At 52.0% G+C, this 24,073-nt stretch overlaps 2 protein-coding genes across 2 annotated transcripts; both read right to left on the bottom strand.

Annotated features, from left to right (window-relative positions):
* Positions 1-2,960: 2,960 nt before the first annotated feature.
* PHYSODRAFT_342609 (hypothetical protein) lies at positions 2,961-4,906 on the bottom strand (the record flags this gene model as incomplete). The annotated part of the gene is made up of 3 exons (XM_009541091.1): positions 2,961-3,329; positions 4,668-4,747; positions 4,819-4,906. The coding sequence occupies 3 exons, from the start codon at positions 4,904-4,906 to the stop codon at positions 2,961-2,963; spliced, it is 537 nt and encodes a 178-aa protein (XP_009539386.1).
* A 2,580-nt stretch (positions 4,907-7,486) lies between these two features.
* On the bottom strand, positions 7,487-23,163 carry PHYSODRAFT_289266 (hypothetical protein). Its single transcript, XM_009541090.1, has 5 exons — positions 22,542-23,163; positions 21,114-22,496; positions 19,303-20,424; positions 9,240-10,187; positions 7,487-8,108 (listed from the first exon to the last, which is right to left on the bottom strand). Exon 4 carries the CDS (start codon positions 10,185-10,187, stop codon positions 9,240-9,242), a length of 948 nt encoding a protein of 315 aa, XP_009539385.1. The 5' UTR covers positions 19,303-20,424; positions 21,114-22,496; positions 22,542-23,163; the 3' UTR covers positions 7,487-8,108.
* Between the last annotated feature and the right edge of the window lie 910 nt (positions 23,164-24,073).

Genomic DNA, 24,073 nt, shown 5'->3' with positions numbered 1-24,073 from the left:
AGGGCTTGCGTTTTTCCAGGGGCATGCCTTCAAGTACACTGCCGACACGTCATCGGTCTGGACGGAACACATCTCAAGGGTGATATGAACAAGCGCGGAGTGTTTCTGTTGGCGACCACGAAGGACCTAGAAGGCCATGTGGAGAAGCGCGAGAACAAGATTTGTTCTCTGAGAAAGGCGGCATAAACGATCGACCAAAAATCAAGGGGATCAATGATCGAGAGAAGGGCGACCTGAACAAGACTGGGATTGCGGAGATCGAGGAGACTCGACGAGCGATCGAGGCACCGGGATGATACTCGCACGTAGGCGGGGTGTGGAACCAGGTAGATCAAAGCTGATCGACACATGGAGAGTGGTGATGCCTCGTCCCACACCGATCGAAGAGGCGCCGTGCGAAGGGCGCGTGTCGAAAGCGAAGGACGTCATGCACGAGGGCAAGATCAACGAGCGACATCGTAGAGTGCGACGGCTGAAGACCGAAGTGGACTGATCGCGATCGAGAGCTGTGGATCGTCGATCGTCGATCGCCGATCAGCCAAGATGGGGAGCACATGGGGGCGAAGCCAGGACAAGAATCCAGTAGTTGTTTAGTTGTAGGATGGTAGGTGAGATGGTAGTGGTAGCGAGACACCAGCTAAACATAAATCAGAGCAGAATTTGCACCGAAGAGCACAAGTCCCCTCAAGTCGTCAAGTCCCAGGAACTACATTGGCCTCGGCAAGCATCGACACTTTGGACAGTGAGCTAGTGGTACGGTTAAGACTGGATTAATACATTGGCCAGCTTGACCTACTCTAGCGATCTATTTCTTGTGTGCGAATCCTCGATCGACCGGATACTGCTTGGCCGGCGATCGTTTCTCCTCTCGATCAACCTCGATCCCGCTATAGGAAGCGGCAAGCAACTCACGAAAGGAAGGAACACACCCGGAAAGGCAACTACAGGCCGTGGATCGACTCCAGGCCGACCGATCGGAGCGAACAACCCTCGATCGGAGCGTATACTCGGACGCAGAGCGAAGATTCCCGCGCTGCTCCACAACCTATCCCCGCGTCACGCCAATACATTCGATCTTCACCAGATTTTGGCCGATCCCGCTACACCACAGCCACATCCTAGTTTTCGGACTCGCTATTGTCGATCAAGAGGATTACTCATTGGAGCTGGTTCCTGCAGAACATGAAAGACGCGCTTCAAGACGTCTCGGCGTGGAAACCTGTGTTCGTATCGGACAGACAGAAGGGTCTCCTGGCGTCTGTGACGGAGTTGTATCCGGATTCCGGACATCGATTTTGCGTTGGGCACATTATCACCAACATCGAGAAGAAGGGTTCCGCGCTGACGCCGGCAGAACAGTCACTTGTGTTTCAGATGGCACGTAGCGAATGCGAGAACGACTACAAGTTTTACAGCTCAAAACTCTCGGAGACTCGCCCTTTGGCTGTGGAGTATCTCGCTGGAATTGACAAGTCGCACTGGGTGAGGGTGACATACGCGTTCAACGAGAAGTACAACCAACCCTCTTATGACGAGGTCACTTCCAACCTGTCCGAGGCAGCGAACAGTTGGTTGGGCAATGCATTGCGGTCGTCCTACCCCTTGGAAGCTTTCGAGCAATACTTCGTCAAGGTGTTTGAGCTGTTCGCCGAAAGGCGCCGCACCTCCTCGCGACAGAAGGGTCCAGGTAGCAACGCAGGACACGCAAGCACCTCCCAAGGTGAGCCGTACGACGATTGCGAAATTGACGTGATGAGGACCACCCCTGCAGCCTTCTCGGACTTTCTCCTTCCCACCTACAAGAAGAAGCTCGACGGGATCATGGCTATTACGAAAACCCTGCAGATTTTGCCGTGCCTTGATGGCCAGTACATGGTGCGATTTACGGACATCAGCAGCAGACCGGACCACGCCCATCTGTGGCGAACCGTGAACTTGATCGAGAAGGAATGCAACGTGCCGACGCTGGCAAGACCTGATGTTCCCGTGTGTCCATGCAGTCAAAGCTGCAATTCATCACGGAATGCACGTGAGCGAGCTTTTCGCCTGGAAGGAACACACCGTGTCGGTCGCGCGGTGGACATATTACTACCAGTTTGTCCCGACCGTCCGCTCGGCGACCATCGCTCAGGATCTTCAACTGCTAGTACCTGAAGTCATCGTCACTGAAGCTGACTTAGGGAAGCGTGGCATGAAGCCGGGTCCAAAGCCGAAGAACAAACGCAGGTCTGCACGACCAGGTTCTGCGGCGTCGCCTGCCGTTGCTATGACTCAATAATACTAGAGCTGCAAGACGTATGCAGTAGAGTCGTAAGTCTTTGCAAAAGCATAACAAAGCAAAAATTACATTTCGAATTCTTAGTGTCAATACGTCGAGAACGGACCTTGGTTTTCTTAAAATTCTTCTCGTACGAAAATGATATCATAAAATTCTTATTTACCTTTAATAGAACTTGGATCGAAGGAAAGTATTATACACGTGATAGTTCAAGGATAGATAATATACTGCAAGGATAAACTTAAGTGAAAGATATTATATCTGTAATATCGTACGAATGTGTTACTTTGATGCTTACTGTGACTTGACGAAAATTGGTATTCCATAGCAACAATTCGCACGATCGTACGACTTGACTTCCCAGTAATACAACTCGTTCTTGTGCGCTATTATTGATACTGACGCAATGTAAATGAAAGAAGTATATACAACAAATTTATTATCATTTGCTGCTTAGACCATTTCATCAAAATAAAGTGAAAAAAAATATTTTTAATTACTCAAAAATGAAGAAAATAAAGCTGTATGGCTAGCCGGATGGCTACATCCGAATGGGAACTCTACACGTAGGGCAGTTAGCTACATCTTCGGCCTGAATGCTTCTCGCCACGTACATTGACATGCACTCGGCACACATGGCATGTCAGCATGAGCGCGGGGTGACCGGCGCCACTGGCGCGTACTAGCAAATGGCGCAAGTTGATAGGTCCTCGTCTTGGTCCTCCTCCCCCGTAATGTCGATCACCGTTGGGGGAGCTGGTGCCGAGAAAACACGTCGTCGTCGAGCAGAGCGGGGAGGTGAGCTCTGAGCTGTTGTTGAACCCCCTAACTCAATGTCCCCAGGCACAGACAGGACGAGCGACTCAACAACAGTCGTGGTCACGTCACCTGCGGCCGTAGTGATGATACGCAGGTCAAGCTCGTTAAGCGCGTCACGGCGAGCGCGGTGGTACAGCTTATCGTACTCGCGCTTGTAGGCTCGGGCCTTTTCCAGTCGCTGAGCCTTTAGGATCGGGTACCGCTTTTCCAGGCACGCACGCTTGCCAACGAGCTGCCGCAGACTTGAGACAACCCAGTTGGTGTTGCACAGGGGGCAGTTGGCACCATGATGTTTTCAATAATGAGGCACCTACTTATTTTGTTATCGCTGATGTTCCGTTTGCTCGTCCTCCATCATCTTCATATCTTACCCTGTCCTTAATTCTTATCGCGTTTTCAAGTTCTGATAAAACGTTATTTTTGACCGTGGCAATCTACTTGCAAGTTGATGCATTCACCTACTTAGACTTTTACAAAAATTCTTCAATCTACTTGAATTACTTAATTCCTCCATATGCGCACTACTTATTAGGGCATCTCCACCGGTGCTGAGTAAAACTAAAAGCAAATTGCCCTAAGATCCGTGCCTACAACGGCACAACCGTGCTAAAGACAGTGCGCAGCTCCACCGGCAATTGAGACTCGCAGCAAGCGCGTTAAAGCTCTTGGTTCGGCGCCAGCCATGGCGACGGCGCACAGCTGTATAGCCCTATAAAGGGCCCGGCAGCACGTTGAGGAAGACCCAGGGATGACGTAGCAAGGGCGACACTGCGGTCTGTGACGCTTGCGCTGCTTAGAACGCTTGACTTGGCCCTACTACTGGTCGGTCGACATTTACATGTACTCAACATTTTACTCAAAGCCTCCTCCGTTGGCAAACTTGTGCAAAACGTTGATCTGCGTAAAAAATGGAGCAATTTGCTCAGCATTTGCTCAAACCGGTGGAGCTGTACAAAACTAAAACTATGATTAAATATTGACAGAAAAGGGGTAAAATTTAGTTTTACTCACGACCGGTGGAGATGCTCCTAGTGCTGATTCATACTCTTTCGTAAGACGATACTTAGCCCCAGAATGCCTATCATAAGACAAAGCGTCTTACGTTTTCCGATCAACGCGTTTTGACTACATTTTGGTTGTTGTATACCAGTGGCTACATTGCATATTGTCTGTCAAAACATAAGACAGTTTGTCGGACACTAGTTTGCGCCATACAATTGGCCAAAAATGTTCAGGTCTGCTCGCCACGACAGCGGCATCGTTGCCGCGGACGCGGTGGCAACGTTGAGCGCCGAAACGATGCAGTTGCATGATGCGGTAGGGTAAGTAGCCTCCTGTTCACACACGAAGCGATGTGCCTGTAGTTGGCCACTGGCAGCAAGCTTAAATATCGGCATAATGACTGCACGAACGCGTGCATGCAGTCCGTGGAGCTGTTCCACTCAGAGGTGCAGCCGTTGTAGGGCACGGAGTTACGATGAAGTTTGTAGACGTAGACTAAGAGGGACAAATAGCTCGTAACGGTACTACATGTACATTTTAATGTAGTAATTTTTATGCTTGAGCGTACATCATAGTAGTTGTGAAGGCGAGGCAGCCAGGGAACGGTGTTGCCAGTGGGCTTCCCGAGATCCTCCGACCCCCTCTTACCTAATCATTACAGTCCAGCAACAAAATGCAACCACGTACTCTGCAACGGCGATAACACCTAGATATTGTACCTACGACGCTGAAGGTGCGGAGGAGCTCCACACTGCTGCGCGGGCGCTCGGCGCGCGCCATATCGCTGCTGGGCTCGACCTTCGGCATCGGCGAGTTACTCGGTATCTCCTGCAACTAAGCCACTGCCTGCAGCCATGCTTTTTGTCGATGCTACAGCGTAGACTGGTTTGCGTATGCGCCCTCTATCCGAATCTCCATCTTCTATGTAGTGTTAGTACTTTACTGTAGAAAGGAGAGTTGGCGTGGTGGGGTGAACGACTGTTGTCGTTCACCCCAGTAAAGCGAAGAAACATTGCTCCACTACGGGAACAAACGGTCGTACGATAACTGTGCTATGATGTCCTTACATTCCATTCCTGGCAAGTATATTTAAATCTTCTAGCAGGAGGTTAGTGCATGGCGTCAGGATCAAAAGCCCGGACATTTTTCAAGTGCGCTGCCTCTAGTAAAGGGGGCAAAATGCGCACACAGATGAATCAGTCCAATTTACGAGCCGAGATGCAGCAACACTCAAAACTACAAAATACAATATTAACCAATGAAATTGCTACATTTGATTTGTCGTCAAACTGTCTTACGAATGCTCGACACAAGTGATTGACCATCCACGACTTACAGCAATTCGTACTCGAGTACGATTTATAGTCGTGCTCGATAAGTCGTACGAGTTATTGTGCTTTGCAGTTATTTTGCCGACCATTTTAGACGCTAAATATGGCAAAGCCTGCTCCTAAATATGTGTGAAAGAAGATACACGGCCTGCTAAAATTATGCATAAATCCACCTCCTCATATATATATCGACTTGGGAGGGCCTGTCAGCAGCCATGCATTGGCCCAGTACACCACCGTCCATGATCCCCAGCACATCCACCCTCTTATGCATAATTGCCGTGTGTGTAGGTGCTTGTGGATAAAAACCGACAGAATTGCAGCTGCACAGCCACAATTGCACTTTTGAAAGTGCAATTATGGCGCTTTTAGCGTAATTCTAGGCCTCCACCCATTTATGCACCTCGATTTATCGTAAATCTAGCAGGTGGTCGTAATAATACAGCAAATCTCGCCTCATATTGCCAAAATCATTGCAAAGCACAAATACAGTCTGAAGTGCCAAAAAGTACAATATGTGTTATTATAATAAACCTGGCGAGATGTGCGCCTAAATACTTTTGTCCAATAAAAACAGAAACTACATAGTGATTATGTCCAATTAAAGCGAATATGTGGTCTACATTAAAGAGAAGTCAACACTGCCGCTCTGCTGGACATGGCGAGCCAGTCGGATCTCCAGCCTGGAGTCGAGGAGATAGCCGCATTCGTGGACGACAGCGTCTTCACTCAGTTGAGCGCGAAACTGGGGGACGCGAAGGAAGGCAACGAGGGAGCACTGGAGAAGAAGCCTCTTCGCATCGATAAGTATTTGAAAAAATATCGCGACGCGGGGCTCCGGGTCTCTCAGCAAGAATTTAAGGGATGCTTGGAGGTGAAGATCAGAATCGTATACGAGTACCCAGACGTGACGGTCGATTTTGCGGAAACCATTACGGTCAAGACGGTGAAAGACCTCCTGGCAAAGTTTGTTCCGGAAGACAACCCCCTCATCACCAAGCTGGGTGAAGACGAAATGATCCGACTCTCGGATGCGTTCACTAAAGTCACGTACGTCGGCAAGGCCCAAGACGACCTCGCAGAATACCTGCGGGACTGCTGGAAAGAGTACAACCCTGCAAAGTACAAGGCGCCATGTGTGGCGGTTGTGCAGAGTTCCGGCTTCGGCAAGAGTCGGACAGTGCGTGAGCTTGCGCTCAAGGCAGAACGAGAACCGAACTTGAACCTGAAAGTTTTGTACATGTGCGCGCGTGTGCACCGATCGACGGGGTTTCCGGAGGCTACGAGTAAGCTTCGTGATTGGCTGTTTGACCCTGCCGCCTCCTCAGTGCAAGAGGTCGCCAGGCGATTGAAGGCGATTTACTGCTATGCGAAAGATCATTGGGCGGACGTTCAGACGGAATGGCTGGAGCTGTTTATCGACAATGCAACTGACAGTTCCGTGTGCGGCCAAGCTTTTGAAAGAAACAGAAATGATAAAGGCGTCCGATTCAGCATCCGTACCGGACACCTTTATCCAAACTACGGGTACCTCCACCGTGAAGGATCCAGATGGCAAAATGGTGGTTCCGGCGATCGATGAAGCGAGAAGTCTGCTTACTGAGGTGGATGGCAAGAAGAACGATTTTCGTATGTTGCGAAATGCTCTTAAATCCGCTAACGAAGATATCGGCCCCGAAGGAGGCATTTTCGGCGTGCTGATTGATACGAACTCGCAGATCTCGGACCTGACGCCGCCTCTGTTGTTGGCCCCAACTTCTCGGAAATCTGGAGGTAGTTTGGCATCGTTCGCGCCGCTTGTACTAGCTGATACGATGGACGCACACTGGGATGACTACTTTGAAGATGAAGAGATAAACGAGGGAACCCAAGTTGCGGTGGGAGCTGAAGACGAAGAGAAAACGAAACAGCAAGAACGTGCTAAGATAGCCATGTACAAGACCGTCGTAACTGGAAGTGACGGTCAGGCCTGGGAGGCGTTGAGGCGCATGGGCCGCCCGATGTGGTACAGCACTTACCCCGATCCAGCTCATAAAGTTCGCGTGATTGATCTCGCGGCGAATAAACTGCTACTGGGGATTCCCCCTTCGCAAAATGCGTACAACAAGGATACCATGTTTGGTGTCGCCTCCATGCTTTGTCGACTGGGTGTTCGACCGCATTCGACGTCGGCTTTGGCATCTCGGGCCCCCGCTGACTTCATGGCGATTCTCGCGTATGTGAACTTCAAACGAGAGGGTTACGTCACCAGCTACGCTTCGGACCCAGTGCTCGCCTTAGGAACGATGAAAGTGTGGTATGAACTGAAATATGGTCTGGCAAAGTATATCCTACCGCAACTCAAGAACCTCCTTTTGGATGAAGCGTTGGACACTGGTGGAGTTGGCGAAATTGGCGAGATGGTTGCTCGCATTCTGCTGCTTCTAGCGATGGACACGTGTGTGATGGGGGACAAAGATTTTTCCCAGTGCTACCATACGATCGGGCAATTTGTACCGGTGCAGGATTTCTTGAACGTGCTAACAGGCCACGAGGAGATGTCGATATATCTCGAGAAGATGATCAGCAAGGAGAATTTGAGACCAGAATTCAACAAGTGGTGCTCGAAGTGGGATGGTTGGTACGTGGGGTTCACCCACTTTGTGCAGTTGCAGCTCGAGCCGAATGAGGACACGCTTTGGTTTTTGCTGGGACGTCAGGCTGCAGGTATTTTCCCCCGTAACCAGTATGGAGCCGATTTGTTGATCCCGATGTTTAAGAAGAGATCCAACAGCAGGCCAGTCGGTGGGGAGACTACGAGGGGTGAACAAGAGGAGCATAAGGTGTTGATGATGTTGATTCAAGTGAAGAATCGTTTCCCAGTCGATGGTGGGTTTTCCAGGGCAGCGACGGAGAAACTATGCCCCTGGTTTGTGTTCGGAAAGAACAGTGATGGGAACTCGTCAGCGGGGAAATCTACCGGTGAAATTGGTGGGGATCCGAAACCGCTGAGTTCCACGGATGTCCGTGATACCATTCGCATCTACATGAATGTGCGCGGTCGGAAGAGTGACGGCAAGTTCATCTATGCCACGACAATGAAAGACAATCTTAAGCCCAAGAAGAAAGGCAACGCCTCTGAGGTGAAGGAGGAGAGTCAGACGATCGGGAGTCAGGCGAAGAAGCGGGCGAAGATCGAGAGCAATCCTGGCGTCTCAAGTGTGTCGAGTGTCTCGGAGGAGGAGCCTGTTTTCACGATCTGCCTCCGTTTGCTCAACAGGGTCACCTACCCGTTCCTGAGCGACGGCGTGGCTTCCATGCTATCAAACATGGTGGAGTCTCAGTATGACCCGCTGGGGCTTGTGGAGGGCGACCTGGACTATCGCGATGAAGATGAAAAACGAAACAAGGACGTTAGTTCGTATGCAAAGTTGTCGCTTACCGCGAAGCGCGACAAGTTGTTGCAGAACGCCCGTAAAGCACTAGCGTACGCGCCGGGTGACAAGGAAGAAGAGTGACGATGAGAGTGACGTTGGTGGCAGTGGTGAGGGCCACTAGGCGATCAAGGTGGCGAGACGGAAACATCCAAGAAACGAGCACGTGAAAACCAAGAGGATGAAGAAGCCGTCCCACTAAACGCGCCAAGTGATCCAACAAGACGCCCAAGCCCACACGGAGGCAGTAACAGTACGTGCCTGGTGCCTGCAGCAACTAGTTTTAACTACCAACAATTTGTTTTACTTGAGAGTACGCAGCCACCTCCAGTGCGCTTCACCTTGCAGTCTTACGGAAGTAGCACGTCTTTTGCTGTCTACGTCGTCTTTACTGCTCTACCTACTCGTCCTGCAGGAACGGGTATTATAGTCCGTGTACCCGCGCGCGTCGCCGAGGTAGAACGTGTCCGTGTCGTAGTCGTTCACGGGCTTGTTGAGTTGGAAGCGCCGCACCAGGTCCGGGTTCGAGATGAAGTGGCGGCCGATGGCCACGGCGTCGGCCGCGCCCTCCTCCACGATCTGCACGGCCGACTGCCGGTCGAAGCCCGACGCGGCGAGGAGCACGCCCTTGTACGTCTCGCAGAACTGCCGCGCCGAGCCCTTCTCGGGTGCCAGCGGGTCACGCACGTGGTAGCCACGCGGCTCGATCAGGTGCGCGTAGGCCAGGTCGTAGTTGTTGAGCCTGTTCAGCACGTACGTGTAGGTGGCGACGGGGTCCGAGTCCTTGTCGCCGAAGCTGCCGCCGAACGGGGACAGTCGGATGCCCACCTTGGACGAGTCCAGACTCTCGAGGATGGCCTCCAGTGCCTCGAACAGGAAGCGCGCGCGGTTCTCGACGCTGCCGCCGTACTGGTCGGCGCGGTCGTTGATGCCGTCGTGCAGGAACTGCTCCAGCAAGTAGCCGTTGGCGGCGTGCAGCTCGACGCCGTCGAAGCCCGCTTTGAGGGCGTTCTCCGCGGCCGAGCGGTAGTCCGCCACGATGCCCGGGATCTCGCTCGTCTCGAGCGCGCGCGTCGGCACGGGCTCCATGCGTCCTTCGCGCGTGACGATCTTCTTGCCGGCGCGGATGTTCTCGAGCTTGGAGCTGGACGACACGGGCAGGACGCCGCCCGGCTGGGGCCGATGCGGCCCGTGTGGTCGTATCTTACCTATGGTATGTACCGCATCGCCGAAGTTATTGTTCGCACATTTATTAATACCATAAAGCGCACTAAACACTTGGTGGCAATTTGGCCGGACTTCCGAGACAACACTAGGAGGATTCTGGAAGCAAAACTCGGGCATTATTTTCAAGAAGAAATACTCTACTTTTGATACGTAGCCATGTATTTACCAAACTACGCACTGTACGGGACTGACTAGACTTGATTGAAATTTGTGACTGGGTTTGGCGGTGCTTTCCAATACAAACATCAAGTATAAAGGATTTGTATTGACCCGGAAAAAAATCGATCGAGTTTTCTGGTACATGTTGCTGAACTGAGCAAGCCCAGCATCGCTACCATGTTGAATAGACGCCAATGAAGACACTAGTCAGCTGACAGCCTCAACTTACGAGTATAGACCTCTCCACACTGTCAAACACCACTCTTCTATACAAATTCAAGATAGTGCGTGTCTCCATTGAATCTTATCAACCGCGTCAGCTTAACCTTATTTGAGCAGCTTACTACAGTGAAGTGCGTCGATAAGGAACGGGCGACATTTTATATTCTACGACAAGACATGAATCCTCGCTTGTACCCATTGTGTGCCAATTGTACTGAATTAGTTATATGATTCTACCAATCATTCGGTCCCGTTTAACATTCCGCCAATCACAGTTCCGAAACCGAGCCTCAAGAGCGGCTGGATGGAGCGGCTCCCAAGTCGGGGGAAATGGAACCTAAAGGTCGCGAGAGGGAATCATGAGCATGAGGATCGCTGTGAGCGCGGAAATCGCGCCAGGTACATGTCTGCATGCCTCATTAACCAACTTTCGCTCTGCTGCTCACAACTCCCATGGTGACCGCCACTTCCAGACCGTTCCAGAGGTGGCTACGTCTGACCAAGCTTCAGTCGCTGCTAATCTGTCATCGCCGTCGTGATCTACCGGGTGCTACCTATGCTGAGTTGGCTGCGTGGGTTCAAGCCGAGACTCTGGTCGCGAAGTCCGACATGAACTACATATTGCAGTAAATCAGTGCATTTGCTGTCTGCATGTGACGAGTCAAACCTTTAATTATCAATATACCTTTTCTTTCAATGTATATCAGGCGTTCCTTATCGACGCATTTTACTGTACCGGTAGGCGTTATTCGAGCTGTTCAATGGAGTTAGTTCATTTATTACGCTTGAAACAGCTCTCCACGAGTTTGTTACCAATCTTACCGATAGCTTACCGGGTGCGGCTATAATTTTGACCCGACCCAAAGTCGGTTTTTCGTCCATTGCAAAAAAACGGTTACAGCTCTTTCGATTCTGATTGTTGCATCTGTTTTCTATCGATTTTAGACGAATCATAAGCAGCGGTTTGGCGCCGAAAGCACAATCATTGGTTTAAAAAAATAATTTTTGGGGTGCGGTTATAATTTCGGCGCGCACTGTATATCACGTAGATGCGGTACCGTGTTTCTGGTACAAAACTGAGGGAAGAAAAATCCAACCGGCCATTTCCACATTTCCCCTCCAAGCCTTGTCCTGTAGCGCCACCGCCCACCGGGACTAGCAGGCATGCCCGCGCCCTTGCCAACGTCGTCATGATACTACTGCCGCATTGCTGACTGTGTACTGCTGTGCTGCTGCAGATGGACATGTCCAGCCAGTTGGATCCCCAGGCTTTGGCCGCGTTCGTGGACGACAGTGTCTTTGCTCAGATGAGCGGGAAGCTTGGAGCAGACGCATCGCCGAAGAAAAATCTTTTCGTTGCGTGGATGCTGGACGACTATCCCAACAAAGCCACACTCCAACTCGAGGCCTCCCAGCAAGATATACATGGATTGATATGGGTGAAGATCAGAGACGCATACGGGCATACACGCGTGTCTCGACCTCTTGCACAAACTATTGCGGCCAAGACGGTGAAAGACCTCCTGGCAAAGTTTGTCCCTGAAGCCCGCTCCGGCACGCCCAAGTTGGATGAAAATGAAATGGAGCGAATCGCGGAGGCGTTCACCAAGGGCCGGTACCTCGGCGAAGCCCACCTCGACCTCGCACAGTATCTGCGGGACTGCTGGAAGGCCTACACCCCCACAAAGTACAAGGCGCCATGTGTGGCGGTCGTGCAGAGTTCTGGCTTCGGCAAGAGTCGGATGGTGCGTGAACTCGCGATTGAGGCTCAAAAGAGCGCCTTGAACATGAAAGTCCTGTACATGTGTGCCCGTGTGCACGAGTCGACGGGGTTTCCCAAGGCTACGAGCGAGCTTCGTGGTTGGCTGTTTCAAGAAGGCTCCAAAGTGGAAGACATCGCCAGTCGATTGAAGACAATTTACGTCTACGCGAACAAGCATTGGGCGGACGTTCAGAAGGAATGGCTGAAGCTGTTTACCGAAAAGGCAGCAGACACCTCTGTAAAGGCGAAACTTTCGGATGAAACAGATACGCTGGAGGGGGATACCTCTACTGAGAAGAATCCAAATGGCAGAATCGTGGTTCTGGTGATCGATGAAGCGAGAAGTCTGCTGGCTGAGAAGGGAGGCAAGAAGAATGACTTCCGAATGTTGCGAAATGCTCTCAGATCCGTGAACAAAGATATCGGCCATCGTGGATGCATTTTCGGCGTGCTGATTGATACGAACTCCAGGATCTCGGACCTGGCGCCTCCGCTGTTGTTGGACCCATCATCTCGGCTTTTCGATGGAGAGTTGGCATCGTTTGCGCCAGTTGTGTTAGCTGAGACAATGGACGCACACTGGGATCAATACTGTGAAGAAAAACAAGCCGGCGAAGATGAAGAAATGAAAGAGGACATCCAAGATGTAGATGAAGAAATGAAAGAGGAAATACTAGATGCGGGAGCAGAAGATGAAGAAATGGAAGAGGAAACTCAGGTTGCGGTGGGAGCTGAAAAAGACGAAGAGAAGAAGAAACAGCAAGAACGTGCTAAGATAGCTATGTACAAGAGAATCGTTACCGGGGATGCGAGTCAAGCTTGGCACGCGTTGTGCCGCATGGGGCGTCCGATGTGGTACAGCACTTGCCCCAATCCTGCGGATAGAGAAGATGTGATCAATCTTGCGGCGAACAAGCTGCTACTGGGGATTCCCCCTTCGCAAAATGCGTACAACAAGGATACCATGCTTGGTGTCGCCTCCATGCTTTGCCGTCTGGGCGTGCGCCCGCATTCAACGTCGGCTCTGGCATCTCGGGCGACTGCCGACTTCATGGCGATTCTCGCCTATGTGAATTTCAAGCGAGAAGGTTACGTCACCAGCTACGCTTCGGACCCAGTGCTCGCCTTAGGAGCGATGAAAGTGTGGTATGAACTGAAACATGGTTTGGCAAAGTATATCCTGCCGCAACTCAAGAACCTCCTTTTGGATGAAGCATTGGACACCGGTGGAGTTGGCGAAATTGGCGAGATGGTTGCTCGGATTTTGCTGCTTCTGGCGATGGACACGTGTGTGATGGGGGACAAAGACTTTTCCCAGTGCTGCCACACGATCGGGCAATTTGTACCGGTGCAGCAATTCTTGAAGGTGCTACAAGGCAAGAAAAAGCTGCCGATATATCTCAAGCGGATGATCAGCAAGGAGAATTTGAGACCAGAATTCAACAAGTGGTGCTCGAAGTGGGATGGTTGGTACATGGGGTTCACCCACTTTGTGCAGTTGCAGCTTGAGCCGAATGAGGACACGCTTTGGTTTTTGCTGGGGCGTCAAGCTGCAGGTATTTTCCCCCGTAACCAGTATGGAGCCGATTTGTTGATCCCGATGTTTAAGAAGAGATCCACCAGCAGGCCAGTCGGTGGGGAGACAACGAGGGGTGAACAAGAGGAGCAGGAAGTGTTGATGATGTTGATTCAAGTGAAGAATCGTTCCCCAGTCGATGGTGGGTTTTCCAGGGCAGCGACGGAGAAACTATGCCCCTGGTTTGTGTTCGGAAAGAACAGTGATGGGAACTCGTCAGCGGGGAAATCTACCGGTGCAATTGGTAGGGATCCGAACCCGCTGAGCTCCACGGATGTCCGTGATACCATTCGCATCTACATGAATGTGCGCGGTAGAACGCGTGACGGCAAGTTCATCTATGCCACGACAATGAAAGACAATCTTGAGCCCAAGAAGAAAGGCAACGCCTCTGAGGTGAAGGAGGAGAGTCAGACGATCGGGAGTCAGGCGAAGAAGCGGGCGAAGATCGAGAGCAATCCTGGCGTCTCAAGTGTGTCGAGTGTCTCGGAGGAGGATCCTGTTTTCACGATCTGCCTCCGTTTGCTCAACAGGGTCACCTACCCGTTCCTGAGCGAGGACGTGGCTTCCATTCTATCAAACATGGTGGAGTCTCAGTATGACCCGCTGGGGCTTGTGGAGGGCGACCTGGACTATCGCGATGAAGATGAAAAACGAAACAAGAACGTTAGTTCGTATGCAAAGTTGTCGCTTACCGCGACGCGCGACAAGTTGTTGCAGAACGCCCGTAAAGCACTAGCGTACGCGCCGGGTGACAAGGAAGAAGAGTGACGCTGAGAGTGACGTTGGTGGCAGTGGTGAGGGCCACTAGGCGATCAAGGTGGCGAGACGGAAACATCCAAGAAACGAGCACGTGAAAACCAAGAGGGTGAAGAAGCCGTCCCACTAAACGCGCCAAGTGATCCAACAAGACGCCCAAGCCCACACGGAGGCAGTAACAGTACGTGCCTGGTGCCTGCAGCAACTACCGGTAGTTTTAACTACCAACAATTTGTTTTACTTGAGAGTACGCAGCCACCTCCAGTACGCTTCACCTTGCAGTCTTACGGAAGTAGCACGTCTTTTGCTGTCTACGTCGTCTTTACTGCTCTACCTACTCGTCCTGCAGGAACGGGTATTATAGTCCGTGTACCCGCGCGCGTCGCCGAGGTAGAACGTGTCCGTGTCGTAGTCGTTCACGGGCTTGTTGAGTTGGAAGCGCCGCACCAGGTCCGGGTTCGAGATGAAGTGGCGGCCGATGGCCACGGCGTCGGCCGCGCCCTCCTCCACGATCTGCACGGTCGAAGCCCGACGCGGCGAGGAGCACGCCCTTGTACGTCTCGCGGAACTGCCGCGCCGAGCCCTTCTCGGGTGCCAGCGGGTTGCGCACGTGGTAGCCACGCGGCTCGATCAGGTGCGCGTAGGCCAGGTCGTAGTTGTTGAGCCTGTTCAGCACGTACGTGTAGGTGGCGACGGGGTCCGAGTCCTTGTCGCCGAAGCTGCCGCCGAACGGGGACAGTCGGATGCCCACCTTGGACGAGTCCAGACTCTCGAGGATGGCCTCCAGTGCCTCGAACAGGAAGCGCGCGCGGTTCTCGACGCTGCCGCCGTACTGGTCGGCGCGGTCGTTGATGCCGTCGTGCAGGAACTGCTCCAGCAAGTAGCCGTTGGCGGCGTGCAGCTCGACGCCGTCGAAGCCCGCTTTGAGGGCGTTCTCCGCGGCCGTGCGGTGGTCCGCCACGATGCCCGGGATCTCGCTCGTCTCGAGCGCGCGCGGCGGCACGGGCTCCATGCGTCCTTCGCGCGTGACGATCTTCTTGCCGGCGCGCAGGACGCCGCCCGGCTGGGGCCGATGCGGCCCGTGTGGTCGTATCTTACCTATGGTATGTACCGCATCGCCGAAGTTATTGTTCGCACATTTATTAATACCATAAAGCGCACTAAACACTTGGTGGCAACTTGGCCGGACTTCCGAGACAACACTAGGAGGATTCTGGAAGCAACTCGGGCATTATTTTCAGGAAGAAATACTCTACTTTTGATACGTAGCCATGTATTTACCAAACTACGCACTGTACGGGACTAGACTTGATTGAAATTTGTGACTGGGTTTGGCGGTGCTTTCCAATACAAACATCAAGTATAAAGGATTTGTATTGACCCGGAAAAAAATCGATCGAGTTTTCTGGTACCACGCCAATGAAGACACTAGTCAGCTGACAGCCTCAACTTCGAGTATAGACCTCTCCACACTGTCAAACACCACTCTTCTATACAAATTCAAGATAGTGCGTGTCTCCATTGAATCTTATCAACCGCGTCAGCTTAACCTTATTTGAGCAGCTTACTACAGTGAAGTGCGTCGATAAGGAACGGGCGACATTTTATATTCTACGACAAGACATGAATCCTCGCTTGTACCCATTGTGTGCCAATTGTACTGAATTAGTTATACGATTCTACCAATCATTCGGTCCCGTTTAACATTCCGCCAATCACAGTTCCGAAACCGAGCCTCAAGAGCGGCTGGATGGAGCGGCTCCCAAGTCGGGGAAAATGGAACCTAAAGGTCGCGAGAGGGAATCATGAGCATGAGGATCGCTGTGAGCGCGGGAATCGCGCCAGGTACATGTCTGCATGCCTCATTAACCAACTTTCGCTCTGCTGCTCACAACTCCCATGGTGACCGCCACTTCCAGACCGTTCCAGAGGCGGCTACGTCTGACCAAGCTTCAGTCGCTGCTAATCTGTCATCGCCGTCGTGATCTACCGGGTGCTACCTATGCTGAGTTGGCTGCGTGGGCTCAAGCCGAGACTCTGGTCGCGAAGTCCGACATGAACTACATAGTGCAGTAAATCAGTGCATTTGCTGTCTGCATGTGACGAGTCAAACCTTTAATTATCAATATACCTTTTTCTTTCAATGTATATCAGGCGTTCCTTATCGACGCACTTTACTGTACCGGTAGGCGTTATTCGAGCTGTTCAATGGAGTTAGTTCATTTATTACGCTTGAAACAGCTCTCCACGAGTTTGTTACCAATCTTACCGATAGCTTACCGGGTGCGGCTATAATTTTGACCCGACCCAAAGTCGGTTTTTCGTCCATTGCAAAAAAACGGTTACAGCTTTTTCGATTCTGATTGTTGCATCTGTTTTCTATCGATTTTAGACGAATCATAAGCAGCGGTTTGGCGCCGAAAGCACAATCATTGGTTTAAAAAAATAATTTTTGGGGTGCGATTATAATTTCGGCGCGCACTGTATATCACGTAGATGCGGTACCGTGTTTCTGGTACAAAACTGAGGGAAGAAAAATCCAACCGGCCATTTCCACATTTCCCCTCCAAGCCTTGTCCTGTAGCGCCACCGCCCACCGGGACTAGCAGGCATGCCCGCGCCCTTGCCAACGTCGTCATGATCCTACTGCCGCATTGCTGACTGTGTACTGCTGTGCTGCTGCAGATGGACATGTCCAGCCAGTTGGATCCCCAGGCTTTGGCCGCGTTCGTGGACGACAGTGTCTTTGCTCAGATGAGCGGGAAGCTTGGAGCAGACGCATCGCCGAAGAAAAATCTTCTCGATGCGTGGATGCTGGTCGACTATCCCAACAAAGCCACACTCCAACTCGAGGCCTCCCAGAAAGATATACATGGATTGATATGGGTGGAGATCAGAAGAGCATACGGGCATACACGCGTGTCTCGACCTCTTGCACAAACTATTGCGGCCAAGACGGTGAAAGACCTCCTGGCAAAGTTTGTCCCTGAAGCCCGCTCCGGCACGCCCAAGTTGGATGAAAATGAAATGAAGCGAATCGCGGAGGCGTTCACCAAGGGCCGGTACCTCGGCGAAGCCCACCTCGACCTCGCACAGTATCTGCGGGACTGCTGGAAGGCCTACACCCCCACAAAGTACAAGGCGCCATGTGTGGCGGTCGTGCAGAGTTCTGGCTTCGGCAAGAGTCGGATGGTGCGTGAACTCGCGATTGAGGCTCAAAAGAGCGCCTTGAACATGAAAGTCCTGTACATGTGTGCTCGTGTGCACGAGTCGACGGGGTTTCCCAAGGCTACGAGCGAGCTTCGTGGTTGGCTGTTTCAAGAAGGCTCCGAAGTGGAAGACATCGCCAGTCGATTGAAGACAATTTACGTCTACGCGAACAAGCATTGGGCGGACGTTCAGAAGGAATGGCTGAAGCTGTTTACCGAAAAGGCAGCAGACACCTCTGTAAAGGCGAAACTTTCGGATGAAACAGATACGCTGGAGGGGGATACCTCTACTGAGAAGAATCCAAATGGCAGAATCGTGGTTCTGGTGATCGATGAAGCGAGAAGTCTGCTGGCTGAGAAGGGAGGCAAGAAGAATGACTTCCGAATGTTGCGAAATGCTCTCAGATATGTGAACAAAGATATCGGCCATCGTGGATGCATTTTCGGCGTGCTGATTGATACGAACTCCAGGATCTCGGACCTGGCGCCTCCGCTGTTGTTGGACCCATCATCTCGGCTTTTCGATGGAGAGTTGGCATCGTTTGCGCCAGTTGTGTTAGCTGAGACAATGGACGCACACTGGGATCAATACTGTGAAGAAAAACAAGCCGGCGAAGATGAAGAAATGAAAGAGGACATCCAAGATGTAGATGAAGAAATGAAAGAGGAAATACTAGATGCGGGAGCAGAAGATGAAGAAATGGAAGAGGAAACTCAGGTTGCGGTGGGAGCTGAAAAAGACGAAGAGAAGAAGAAACAGCAAGAACGTGCTAAGATAGCTATGTACAAGAGAATCGTTACCGGGGATGCGAGTCAAGCTTGGCACGCGTTGTGCCGCATGGGGCGTCCGATGTGGTACAGCACTTGCCCCAATCCTGCGGATAGAGAAGATGTGATCAATCTTGCGGCGAACAAGCTGCTACTGGGGATTCCCCCTTCGCAAAATGCGTACAACAAGGATACCATGCTTGGTGTCGCCTCCATGCTTTGCCGTCTGGGCGTGCGCCCGCATTCAACGTCGGCTCTGGCATCTCGGGCGACTGCCGACTTCATGGCGATTCTCGCCTATGTGAATTTCAAGCGAGAAGGTTACGTCACCAGCTACGCTTCGGACCCAGTGCTCGCCTTAGGAGCGATGAAAGTGTGGTATGAACTGAAACATGGTTTGGCAAAGTATATCCTGCCGCAACTCAAGAACCTCCTTTTGGATGAAGCATTGGACACCGGTGGAGTTGGCGAAATTGGCGAGATGGTTGCTCGGATTTTGCTGCTTCTGGCGATGGACACGTGTGTGATGGGGGACAAAGACTTTTCCCAGTGCTACCACACGATCGGGCAATTTGTACCGGTGCAGGATTTCTTGGACGTGCTGCAAGGCAACAAGGAGAGACCGATATATTGTAAGGGGATGTACAACGCGGAAGATAAGAGACCAGAATTCAACGAGTGGCGCTCGCAGTGGGAGGGTTGGTACGTGGGGTTCACCCACTATGTGCAGTTGCGGCTCGAGCCGAATGAGGACACGCTTTGGTTTTTGCTGGGGCGTCAAGCTGCAGGTATTTTCCCCCGTAACCAGTATGGAGCCGATTTGTTGATCCCGATGTTTAAGAAGAGATCCAACAGCAGGCCAGTCGGTGGGGAGACAACGAGGGGTGAACAAGAGGAGCAGGAAGTGTTGATGATGTTGATTCAAGTGAAGAATCGTTCCCCAGTCGATGGTGGGTTTTCCAGGGCAGCGACGGAGAAACTATGCCCCTGGTTTGTGTTCGGAAAGAACAGTGATGGGAACTCGTCAGCGGGGAAATCTACCGGTGAAATTGGTGGGGATCCGAAACCGCTGAGCTCCACGGATGTCCGTGATACCATTCGCATCTACATGAATGTGCGCGGTAGAACGCGTGACGGCAAGTTCGTCTATGCCACGACAATGAAAGACAATCTTAAGCCCAAGAAGAAAGGCAACGCCTCTGAGGTGAAGGAGGAGAGTCAGACGATCGGGAGTCAGGCGAAGAAGCGGGCGAAGATCGAGAGCAATCCTGGCGTCTCAAGTGTGTCGAGTGTCTCGGAGGAGGATCCTGTTTTCACGATCTGCCTCCGTTTGCTCAACAGGGTCACCTACCCGTTCCTGAGCGACGGTGTGGCTTCCATGCTATCAAACATGGTGGAGTCTCAGTATGACCCGCTGGGGCTTGTGGAGGGCGACCTGGACTATCGCGATGAAGATGAAAAACGAAACAAGAACGTTAGTTCGTATGCAAAGTTGTCGCTTACCGCGACGCGCGACAAGTTGTTGCAGAACGCCCGTAAAGCACTAGCGTACGCGCCGGATGACAAGGAAGAAGAGTGACGCTGAGAGTGACGTTGGTGGCAGTGGTGAGGGCCACTAGGCGATCAAGGTGGCGAGACGGAAACATCCAAGAAACGAGCACGTGAAAACCAAGAGGGTGAAGAAGCCGTCCCACTAAACGCGCCAAGTGATCCAACAAGACGCCCAAGCCCACACGGAGGCAGTAACAGTACGTGCCTGGTGCCTGCAGCAACTAGTTTTAACTACCAACAATTTGTTTTACTTGAGAGTACGCAGCCACCTCCAGTACGCTTCACCTTGCAGTCTTACGGAAGTAGCACGTCTTTTGCTGTCTACGTCGTCTTTACTGCTCTACCTACTCGTTCTGCAGGAACGGGTATTATAGTCCATGTACCCGCGCGCGTCACCGAGGTAGAACGTGTCCGTGTCGTAGTCGTTCACGGGCTTGTTGAGTTGGAAGCGCCGCACCAGGTCCGGGTTCGAGATGAAGTGGCTCCACGATCTGCACGGCCGACTGCCGGTCGAAGCCCGACGCGGCGAGGAGCACGCCCTTGTACGTCTCGCGGAACTGCCGCGCCGAGCCCTTCTCGGGTGCCAGCGGGTCACGCACGTGGTAGCCACGCGGCTCGATCAGGTGCGCGTAGGCCAGGTCGTAGTTGTTGAGCCTGTTCAGCACGTACGTGTAGGTGGCGACGGGGTCCGAGTCCTTGTCGCCGAAGCTGCCGCCGAACGGGGACAGTCGGATGCCCACCTTGGACGAGTCCAGACTCTCGAGGATGGCCTCCAGTGCCTCGGACAGGAAGCGCGCGCGGTTCTCGACGCTGCCGCCGTACTGGTCGGCGCGGTCGTTGATGCCGTCGTGCAGGAACTGCTCCAGCAAGTAGCCGTTGGCGGCGTGCAGCTCGACGCCGTCGAAGCCCGCGCTGATGGCGTTCTCCGCGGCCGAGCGGTAGTCCGCCACGATGCCCGGGATCTCGCTCGTCTCGAGCGCGCGCGGCGGCACGGGCTCCATGCGTCCTTCGCGCGTGACGATCTTCTTGCCGGCGCGCAGGACGCCGCCCGGCTGGGGCCGATGCGGCCCGTGTGGTCGTATCTTACCTATGGTATGTACCGCATCGCCGAAGTTATTGTTCGCACATTTATTAATACCATAAAGCGCACTAAACACTTGGTGGCAACTTGGCCGGACTTCCGAGACAACACTAGGAGGATTCTGGAAGCAACTCGGGCATTATTTTCAGGAAGAAATACTCTACTTTTGATACGTAGCCATGTATTTACCAAACTACGCACTGTACGGGACTAGACTTGATTGAAATTTGTGACTGGGTTTGGCGGTGCTTTCCAATACAAACATCAAGTATAAAGGATTTGTATTGACCCGGAAAAAAATCGATCGAGTTTTCTGGTACATGTTGCTGAACTGAGCAAGCCCAGCATCGCTACCATGTTGAATAGACGCCAATGAAGACACTAGTCAGCTGACAGCCTCAACTTACGAGTATAGACCTCTCCACACTGTCAAATACCACTCTTCTATACAAATTCAAGATAGTGCGTGTCTCCATTGAATCTTATCAACCGCGTCAGCTTAACCTTATTTGAGCAGCTTACTACAGTGAAGTGCGTCGATAAGGAACGGGCGACATTTTATATTCTACGACAAGACATGAATCCTCGCTTGTACCCATTGTGTGCCAATTGTACTGAATTAGTTATATGATTCTACCAATCATTCGGTCCCGTTTAACATTCCGCCAATCACAGTTCCGAAACCGAGCCTCAAGAGCGGCTGGATGGAGCGGCTCCCAAGTCGGGGAAAATGGAACCTAAAGGTCGCGAGAGGGAATCATGAGCATGAGGATCGCTGTGAGCGCGGGAATCGCGCCAGGTACATGTCTGCATGCCTCATTAACCAACTTTCGCTCTGCTGCTCACAACTCCCATGGTGACCGCCACTTCCAGACCGTTCGAGAGGCGGCTACGTCTGACCAAGCTTCAGTCGCTGCTAATCTGTCATCGCCGTCGTGATCTACCGGGTGCTACCTATGCTGAGTTGGCTGCGTGGGCTCAAGCCGAGACTCTGGTCGCGAAGTCCGACATGAACTACATATTGCAGTAAATCAGTGCATTTGCTGTCTGCATGTGACGAGTCAAACCTTTAATTATCAATATACCTTTTTCTTTCAATGTATATCAGGCGTTCCTTATCGACGCACTTTACTGTACCGGTAGGCGTTATTTGAGCTGTTCAATGGAGTTAGTTCATTTATTACGCTTGAAACAGCTCTCCACGAGTTTGTTACCAATCTTACCGATAGCTTACCGGGTGCGGCTATAATTTTGACCCGACCCAAAGTCGGTTTTTCGTCCATTGCAAAAAAACGGTTACAGCTTTTTCGATTCTGATTGTTGCATCTGTTTTCTATCGATTTTAGACGAATCATAAGCAGCGGTTTGGCGCCGAAAGCACAATCATTGGTTTAAAAAAATAATTTTTGGGGTGCGGTTATAATTTCGGCGCGCACTGTATATCACGTAGATGCGGTACCGTGTTTCTGGTACAAAACTGAGGGAAGAAAAATCCAACCGGCCATTTCCACATTTCCCCTCCAAGCCTTGTCCTGTAGCGCCACCGCCCACCGGGACTAGCAGGCATGCCCGCGCCCTTGCCAACCTCGTCATGATACTACTGCCGCATTGCTGACTGTGTACTGCTGTGCTGCTGCAGATGGACATGTCCAGCCAGTTGGATCCCCAGGCTTTGGCCGCGTTCGTGGACGACAGTGTCTTTGCTCAGATGAGCGGGAAGCTTGGAGCAGACGCATCGCCGAAGAAAAATCTTCTCGATGCGTGGATACTGGACGACTATCCCAACAAAGCCACACTCTAACTCGAGGCCTCCCAGCGAGAGATACATGGATTGGTACGGGTGGAGATCAGAAGAGCATACGGGCGTACACGCGTGTCTCCACCTCTTGCACAAACTATTGCGGCCAAGACGGTGAAAGACCTCCTGGCAAAGTTTGTCCCTGAAGCCCGCTCCGGCACGCCCAAGTTGGATGAAAATGAAATGAAGCGAATCGCGGAGGCGTTCACCAAGGGTCGGTACCTCGGCGAAGCCCACCTCGACCTCGCACAGTATCTGCGGGACTGCTGGAAGGCCTACACCCCCACAAAGTACAAGGCGCCATGTGTGGCGGTCGTGCAGAGTTCTGGCTTCGGCAAGAGTCGGATGGTGCGTGAACTCGCGATTGAGGCTCAAAAGAGCGCCTTGAACATGAAAGTCCTGTACATGTGTGCCCGTGTGCACGAGTCGACGGGGTTTCCCAAGGCTACGAGCGAGCTTCGTGGTTGGCTGTTTCAAGAAGGCTCCGAAGTGGAAGACATCGCCAGTCGATTGAAGACAATTTACGTCTACGCGAACAAGCATTGGGCGGACGTTCAGAAGGAATGGCTGAAGCTGTTTACCGAAAAGGCAGCAGACACCTCTGTAAAGGCGAAACTTTCGGATGAAACAGATACGCTGGAGGGGGATACCTCTACTGAGAAGAATCCAAATGGCAGAATCGTGGTTCTGGTGATCGATGAAGCGAGAAGTCTGCTGGCTGAGAAGGGAGGCAAGAAGAATGACTTCCGAATGTTGCGAAATGCTCTCAGATCCGTGAACAAAGATATCGGCCATCGTGGATGCATTTTCGGCGTGCTGATTGATACGAACTCCAGGATCTCGGACCTGGCGCCTCCGCTGTTGTTGGACCCATCATCTCGGCTTTTCGATGGAGAGTTGGCATCGTTTGCGCCAGTTGTGTTAGCTGAGACAATGGACGCACACTGGGATCAATACTGTGAAGAAAAACAAGCCGGCGAAGATGAAGAAATGAAAGAGGACATCCAAGATGTAGATGAAGAAATGAAAGAGGAAATACTAGATGCGGGAGCAGAAGATGAAGAAATGGAAGAGGAAACTCAGGTTGCGGTGGGAGCTGAAAAAGACGAAGAGAAGAA

The sequence above is a fragment of the Phytophthora sojae genome (assembly GCF_000149755.1).
Source record: "Phytophthora sojae unplaced genomic scaffold PHYSOscaffold_18, whole genome shotgun sequence".
Lineage (NCBI taxonomy): Eukaryota > Oomycota > Peronosporomycetes > Peronosporales > Peronosporaceae > Phytophthora > Phytophthora sojae.
Note: the sequence above shows the minus strand (reverse complement) of the source record. Positions and strands in the feature narration are given on the sequence as shown.

Coding starts and splice junctions, on each gene's coding strand:
- PHYSODRAFT_289266 (XM_009541090.1), bottom strand. CDS start 10,187: ATGCCCGAGTTTTGCTTCCAGAATCCTCCTAGTGTTGTCTCGGAAGTC.